The sequence below is a fragment of the Megascapheus bottae genome, chromosome 10 (assembly GCF_031878675.1).
Source record: "Megascapheus bottae isolate mThoBot1 chromosome 10, mThoBot2.hap1, whole genome shotgun sequence".
NCBI classification, from domain to species: Eukaryota; Metazoa; Chordata; class Mammalia; order Rodentia; family Geomyidae; genus Megascapheus; species Megascapheus bottae.
In genome coordinates, this window is record NC_143518.1 from 8,198,232 (window position 1) to 8,206,391 (window position 8,160).

An 8,160-nucleotide genomic window follows, 5' to 3' on the forward strand; every position below is an offset into this window, starting at 1 on the left:
TGAAATTTAAAAAAAAAAAATCAATTAAGGTGGCCGAGAATGAAGGTGACAAGTCATAAAGAGAGATCCCCCCACTTCCCCAGCTAGAGCTGCTTCCAGACATCATCCAATAGTGCCCGGGGTGCCCTTCCTTCACTCTCAGGGGATGTTTGGGGGGGGCTGGAGGGAGGGAAGCAGAAGAAAAGAAGAGACACCTAAAGATTGGCCGGGTAGAAGGTACAGATGAAGAGAGAAATCCTCCATTAGGCAGCCAGCCAGGCTATTACACTGTACAGCTGACACTCTGCACTGGTGGTTGTATTCTTGGGGAGCCCTCCTCTCCACTCTGCCTGTTTGCATGCTCTCTGTTGACTGTTGTGGGTGTGAGCTCACCCTTCCAGTTCATATTGCCCTGGCACAGCAGGGATGGAAAGGGGGGGCTTACTCCTAGGGAAGGGGGCTGCTTCTTCTCAGGAAGTAGACTCTCTAAGTGTGAGAATTCTACTGAGAACAAAGCGGGAGTGGAGGTGGTTGGAGAGCTGGTTCTTGCCACTCACCCCTATAAGTACCAGGTGGGCTTCGATGTTTATTCTGTGGCCAAAGAGCTGCCCCAATCCCTTGAAGGGAAGGCTGGGAGTGGGGGGTACCGATTCCTCTTCTCAGCCCGCCCTCGGCTCACCTGGAGAATGCAAAGATGCACCTGAGGCTATCTGAGGCTACCTTCCGAACAGAACACGCACAGACCCGGTGGAAAGGGTGATCTGCTGGTGTGAGGGCACATGGGGAAAGCTTAGGACCCTCGGGATCGACAGGACAAAGATCCCCGGGCCGCAGAGTTGCCAGGAGGCTGGCGACAAGGCCCTTCTTTATGGGAGGAGCGCGGGGGCGAAGGCGCTTCCTCTTGCGCCCAGGAATGCAGCGGCGGCGGGTTCTAATTAGAAGCCTGGCGCAGCAGCGGGCAGCCCGCGGGACTCTCTCGGACGCGCTGCCCCTGGCTCCCTGCAGCCGGCGGCGGAATGGACGTCAGTGTCCCCGCGCCCCAAGGTGCGCCCTCCAGCAGCGGGCGCTCGGGGAAGCCAGCCGGTGCGGCAGGTGCCGCCCGGGGTCGGAGAATATCGGCCAGAGCCGGGGGCCCCATAGTGATCTGATAGGAGGCATAGCTCTGCTGTCTCACAGCCTCTCCCATCTCCATCAACCCCATCCTGCCCAGCCTTTCCTCCCCGCCCCGCTGCGCCGGCCCCCCGCGTCCCCACCCCGGGCTCCGCAGCTCCTCTCCTGAACCACCTCGAAGAGAAAAATTATTATCGGATTAGATGTACTTCGGCTCGCTCTGTCTCCCCCCTTCCCCTCGGCATAATTATTATAATTCCAGGCAAGCCGTCGTAGAGCGTTCCTGGGTGTGTGTGGGGGGGAGCTGTGCATGTTTGTGGGGAGGCTTCTGTCCAACTGGGTCTCCATCAGCGGCGCGCCCCGGCCCCGTTGGCGCCCGCATTCTTCCCACTTGTGTTTGTCAGATCTCAGCATCGGAGAGCGGCCTCACGTTGGGGGGTGGGCGGGAGGGAGGGAAGCTGTGAAATATCATGATCCAGAAGAAGGGTCTTACTGATCCCTCCTTCCCTCGGGGCATGTGTCAGTAGGCACGGTAGGTCTAAGTACTGAGCCTCCTGATTTGTTTTATCTGCATTTATCTTCCATCCCCAGACCCAAGCGGGTCTCACCGCAATTTGCCTCGTCTGGAGTGGAAAGCGCTGCTCCGCTCTCTCTGATGTGGGGTCCTGAGGCTCTCCACTTGCAAGCTCTTAAGACTATTACTTTACTCCCTCTTTATGCGTCTTTCCAGCAGCGCTTCCCCTGCCAGGTAGATGGAAGCAACCGGTTTCCAGAGAGGACACTTGGGGATCCCGCACCCCGACGGCAGGGAGCTGCAGAAGGCTCCGAACGGATCCCGGTGACCCCGCCGCCAGCTCCCCGCCACTCCTCGCGCGGTCCCTGGCTGTCTTTACGTAACTGCGCTGCTCCGAGCTGTTCTGTTCAGTCTTGTCTTACTGTGTGTGTGTGTGTGTGTGTGTGTGTGTGTGTGTGTGTGTGTGTGCCTGCGTGCGCGTGTGCGCAAGGTACGGTCCCAAAGGAGAGGCTCCCTCTTCCCGGAGTAGCTCCCCGCTTGCCCTCTTCTCTCACCCACAGCTTGACTGCAGTATCACGCGCAGACCCACTTTTCACCTCTCCCCGTCCGAAGCCGGGTTCAGTTGGGACCTTCACCATCCCCCGCTCCCCAACCCTTTCAAGGTCCAGGGAACCAATGGCCCCGGAAGCTCCACCACCCGCACCCCAAGCCGCGGCCCAAATAGGTCCAAAGTGGAGGCCAAGGAAAATAATCCGCCCGCTACTGGCACGCGGAGCGTGCCCGAGGGATCTGCTGCTCTGGGGCCGCACCCCGGTCCAGACGAACGCGACGAAGCTCACTCACCACCAGATCGGGTAGCTGCCCAGCGCCTGCTTCAGGCTGCAGAGCACCAAGAAGTATCCGAGCGCAGCCATCGCGGGGTTGGAGAGCGCGCAGGGCCGGGAGAGCTTGGGCGCCAGGTCGGGCCGGGCCCTGGGAGGTAGCGCAGCAGCTGTGGTGCTGGGCCCTCCTGCGGTTGCGGGGTGCTCGGGGTTCGCGTGTGTGCACGACTGTGCACGGGTGCGCGGGCTCCGAGGGCGGCGCTGCGCCAGGTGGGCAGGCGGCCGGGCGGCGGGCCGAGGCCCGGGGCGACGGGGGCGGGGCAGCGCCGCAGGGGGCGCCCGCTGGGGCTGGGGCTGGGGCGGGGCGGGCAGGGGGCGGGCGGGGCCCTAGGACTTAGAGCACTGGGAGCTGGCCCCTCCTGGGGCCTTGGGTGCGTTGGGTGTCGGGGTTAGTGGAAGCGCTTGGGGAGCTGAGGTGTTGCGGGTACGCACTAGCGCACCGTAGTAGGCAGGGTGTTGGGATATCCAGGTGTGAGCAGATGCTGGTGTGCGCTGGGAGCGGGGCCTTGCAGCCGGAGTTGCGCCTGCCTGGAGCAATGAGGAGTAGTGTCGGGGTGCAGTCTCAGAGCTTCCTGGACGGCGCCCCTCGAGATTCCGGAGTCGCGTCCCGAGCTTTTTAGCTCTTAGTGCCTTGTGCTTGTGCTCACGGTGGGACACGCAGACCCACTGGTTCTTGTTCTCGTTCAGTCTCTCCCTGCCCCCTCCCACAGTGTCTAGTCTGCAGCTCCTTTCATTCATCACCTTGCATGGGGAGGAGGGCCTGGGGGGGGGGGCGATGTTGTTGGAGGCGGATCCCTTTGGCCGCACCTTTCTAGATCCATAAGCACAGACCACAGCCCTGTTAGTGTAACACTGCCTCCTCAGGTCGTAGTTACAAAGTTGGGCTGTCTAGAGTTCAAAGACTGCCTCCACTTTCTCCTCATCTTTATTCCTCACCAGGGAATATGACACAGATCAGCTCCTGACACTGGGGTTGCAGCCATTGAAATCCAACTACTACCGTGCCCAAGTGTCCAACTATGAAAACTTCCTGTCTGTTCTGGGTTGCAGCATTTTTAACACAAAGATTTCCGACAGTTTGGATAAGTGGTTCTTTTGTTGATAGGAAATGGAAAGTGACAACCAATGTCCCAAGGTAACCGATCTGTTTCTCAGCTCAGAACCCATTTGCACTTCTTTAAAATTTTTTTTTTATTCTGCCAGTCCTGGGGTTTGAACTCAGGGCCTGAGTAGCTTCTTTTGCTCAGGACTAACACTTTACCACTTGAGCCACAGCGTCATTTCTGGCTTTTTCTGTGTATGTGGAACTGAGGAATCCAGCCTAGGGCTTCATGCATGCTAGGCAAGCACTCTACCACTAAGCCACATTCCCAGCCCCCTATTTGCACTTCTAAGCCCATTTGTGCCTCCACTGTAGCACAGGAAAAGATCTGAAGAATTTTGTAATTTGGGGAGAAGACCCCCGGTCTGATGATGTGTCATCAGCCTTCCTTCTAGGACACCTGAAAGCATAACAGGCAGAAAAGACCCTCCAACACTAAACAGTCACTTCACAGTAATACTGAGACTTAAGCTTAGCAGGAATGCTCGTCAGTGTCTTCAGAATTGACAAAAATGGCTCGAGTGACCAGGCAAAAGGGCAGAACTGCAGCTAGAGAGAACAGTTTTAGGCTTGCCAATGATATGGCCCATCTGCTTCACAGAGCCCTGGCTTGGAGTCTTGTCTCAGGTGTGGTCAGAAGAGTGGGAAGGGGGCCCATGAAAAAGCCATGGGAGCATCATAAAACTGCATTTCAGATCAGGGCTTAGCCCTGCTGTCCCTCTAGGTCTATGGCAGGCTAGAGAAATAAAGGCAGGGCACCTCCCACAGCAAGCCACCCCACCCCCATTTTGTTTTCCCACCTGCAAAGGGAACCTGTGAAGTTGGGGGTATCATGGCCCTGTGAAAGCTGGCCTCAGGACAGGTGACTAGCAGCAGCCCCTTTCCAAATGTGGAATGAAAGCCATGCCATTTCAAAAAGAATTCCCTTTCCTTTACACCATGTTTGGGATCCAGCTTAGTCTAAGCACGTCTAGTCCCCATCCACCCCCTCCTCTGAGTCAGCACATGCCCCTCACCCTCAGAGGGAAAAATTCTCCTACTAGGCAGGGAGGGAGGGAACTGGCTCGTCAGTACTCTGGACTTTCCCTCTCTCTCAGCGAAAATCCCACCCAATTATCGCATTACTGGGGGAACCTGGGCTGTGAAATGGGGGCCTGAGCCTGAGGCAGGCATGCTCCCACCAACTCCACCTCCTCAAAGCTGGGGCCTGGGGATTAGAGTCCTGGTGCAGAGCACCCCAGAGGCTGCTGCCTGTGCATACACAAAGAGCAAAGTATCCTTGTTTTGCTTGGGCGAGTCTCCATAAGGATGCTGTCTCCTCAGCCTTCTCTCCTACCTCTTGGCCTGCAAAGCCCCCTCCCAAAGCTGGTCTCCTCTTATCTGCCTTAGTTTCCCCCGTGAAGCCCCCTGCACTGTATCCATAAGTAGGTGGGTAGTGGAAACTACAGGAGGTACAGGCCCCTCTTGGTAAAAGGCATGTAAAGAAGGAGCAGGGTCCTGAGGAGAGAACTCACCTCCCCCAGGTTGTGAGCTTCCAGGCCAAGGCTCAATTTCAAGAGATCCTTGAACTAGAGTCTTGGATCACCAGGACATGACTTCAGGACTGTGGAGAGCGAGTCAGGGCAGGTGTGAAGTGGGCTGTGCTTTTACCCCTGGTGTGCTGGAAGGGTTTTTTCCTTTACTTCTCAGTGAGTGCTGCTGGCCTCTGTATAGCTTGCTTGGTCTGGAATGGGATAAAGGGGGAAAGAATGGGTGCAAGGTTAGTTGAGCCTCAGATCTGAGGTACTGTCAGCTCTCCAAGGACCCTGAACTAGGAGGCTACCTAGGAAGTTATAGGAAACCAACAAGACAGAGACTTCATTTTCTGGGTTGCATCTGAGCCCTGACATCCTCTGGGGAATGGTGGTCTTCCTTTCACAGTAAGAGAGGAACGTGTCCCTTATGTCTGAGCCTCTGGGATTCTTTTCTTTTCTTTAAGACTGTCTTGCTATGTAGCTCAAGGTTCTCTGAAAGACATGATCCTCCTTCCTGAGGGGCAGAGTTTACAGGGACGTACCTGCTTTGTAGCCAGAAGCCTGATTTTCAGGTACCATCTAGCCTGGATCCTGTCTGCTTTGTTCCCGAGGCATAGAATAATCTATCTGTAGATGCCTTCCTGTAGAAGGATGAGGATTTGATGTCCCCAGCTAGATCCTGCCCTTGAGAACAGGACAAATATATGTACCTGGTCACAGGGGTGAGTGTTTGGTGAGTACATTGTGGATACTGGAATTCTAGTCAGACCCCATTGGCCAGACACAAATGTAGAAACAACTTCCAGTTGGGTAGGAGAGTGAGGTGGGTAACACCTCAGAAGCCAGTATCTGCTGGGGTTTGGGGTAGCCAGAGAAGGGGCATTTGAAAAGGCTTGTCAGTGGGGGTGGTTTTGCAACTGACCTCAAGTGGGTGATGGTGGGGATGAGGGTATTTATTTTATATAGAAACCCTTATTTAGGTATGAGGCTGGAGTGGGGTCCAGGAGCAGGCAGAAAGTGGGGCCAGGGACAGAAGATGTAGTTTTCTCAATCTCCGCCCTGCAGCCTGTCAAGTGATGAGGCCTTTTTAGGTTCTTCCCTGACTGATGTGGGGGTAGGGTGAGAGGACTGGTCCCTCCTCAGACCCTTTCTCCAAAGAAATGGGTCCTTGGAGCTCAAAGACAGAAGTTTAAAAACTTTCCCCTTTATACAGACTAAAAGAAATGCCTAATGGCTTAGTATATATTAAGTCAAGCAACTTAACAATCAGTAAATAGAAAATAATTCACACAAATTACGTGTGTGTGTGTGTGTGTGTGTGTGTGTGTGTGTGTGTGTTTGTAACTCAGGGTCTCCTACATGCATGCGCCACTGAGTCACACCTCTCAAAAGCAGCAGCTGTATGCCCACCAGAGGCAGCTTTCTCACATCTTCTTCCACGTCCATGCACATGTCACTTGCTTTTGATAGTAGCTTCACAAAGACATGGTTTTTGCTTGTCTTCTCCCTCCTTCCCTCTCTCCTTCCCTTCCTCCCTCCTTCCTTCCCTCCCTCCCTTCCTTCCTTCCTTCCTTCTTTCCTTCCTTCCTTTTCTTTCATGCCATTTCTGGGGCTTGAACTCAGTGCTGTCCTTCAGCTTATTTTGCCCTAGGCTAGCACTTCATGACTTGAATCATAGTGCCATTTCCAGCTTTTTCTTTTCTTTCCTCCCCTCCCCCCTCCTCCTCTGCCTCCTCCTCTGCCTCCTCCTCCTCTTTCTTTTGCCAGTCCTGGGGCTCGAACTCAGGGCCTGGGCAATGTCCCTGAGCTTCTCTTGCTCAAGGCTAGCACTCTACTATTTGAGCCATAGTGCCATTTCTGGCTTTTTCTGTTTATGTGTACCGAGAAATCGAACCCAGAGATTTATGCGTGCTAGGCAAGCACTCTATCACTAAGTCACATTCTCAGACCATTTCCAGCTTTTTCTGAGTAGTTTGTTGGAGGTAAGTGTCTCACAGCCTGAGTAGATAGGATTACAGGTGTGAACTACTAATGCCCAGAAAAACATGTTTTCTTTTTGTTTATTGCTGCTTTTCTGTCAGTCCTGAGGCTTGAACTCAGGGCCTAGGAGCTGTCCCTAAGCTTCTTTCTGCTCAAGGCTAGTACTCTACCACTTGGGCTTTAAACCCCAATCTTCCTATCTTAACCTTTTGGGTAGCTAGGATTACAGGCATGAGCTACCAGCAGTTGTCTGTTTCTTCCCCTCTCCCCTGCCCCCCCCTGCTGGGGGAGGGAGGGGCCCTTGAACTCAGCTGTCCCTGAGCTTTATCACTCAGCTAGCACTCTACCACTTTGATCCACATCATCACTTCTGGTTTTCTGGGGGTTAACTGGAGATAAGAGTCTCATGGACTTTTCTGCCCAGGCCTGTGATCCTCAGATCTCTGCCTCCTGTGTAGCTTGGAATATGCTTGAGCCACCAGTGTTAGGCTATGACATGGTTTTTGAGAGGAGTGTTCCATCATTCATATGGAGATGAACGATCTGTACCCAATAGCATCTCAACTATAAACAGTATTAGTGGACTTCCCTGACAACACTTTGAGGATTCTTGTGCTAAAATAAGGCACAAGGAAATGAATCTGCCACATGCTACTGGATGCTGGCCTAGTGTGATGGACCCTCCCTGCCACATCCAAGGACGTAGGTGTCTGTCTGTCTGTGTTATCGTTGATCTCTACGTCGTTTTCTATCATAGCCAATAAGCCTTCCTGCAGAATTGTGACTGCTCTATTGTCCCTCCTCCTCCATCCCCATGATCCTCACCTCTCTTTTCCTCTGCATCCCCTCTGTCGGTTTAGGAAGCAATGGTGTAAATTACCTCTTTTACAACCATGTCTAGGCAATCACTGACATGCGTCAGTGCTAGGCAAGCAAGGCATTAAGCTCAGAGGGTCACCTTATCATTACTGTGAGGCTACCTTCCTGGTTTGTGTGGCTCTGACTCCCAGACTACACTCGATCTGTCCCATGTGACATGGCCATTCCCTGCTTCTACAATTTTTTTTTTCAGACTACACG

At 53.9% G+C, this 8,160-nt stretch overlaps 1 protein-coding gene across 1 annotated transcript in view; it reads right to left on the reverse strand.

Moving 5' to 3' along the window:
• Wnt3a (Wnt family member 3A) overlaps positions 1 to 2,517 on the reverse strand; it is a 40,747-nt gene extending 38,230 nt beyond the window's left edge. Inside the window, exon 1 of the mRNA XM_090339710.1 lies at positions 2,447 to 2,517. Within this exon, the coding sequence (XP_090195836.1) occupies positions 2,447 to 2,517 (71 nt within the window). The remainder of the gene's footprint in view (positions 1 to 2,446) is intronic.
• Positions 2,518 to 8,160: the final 5,643 nt, after the last annotated feature.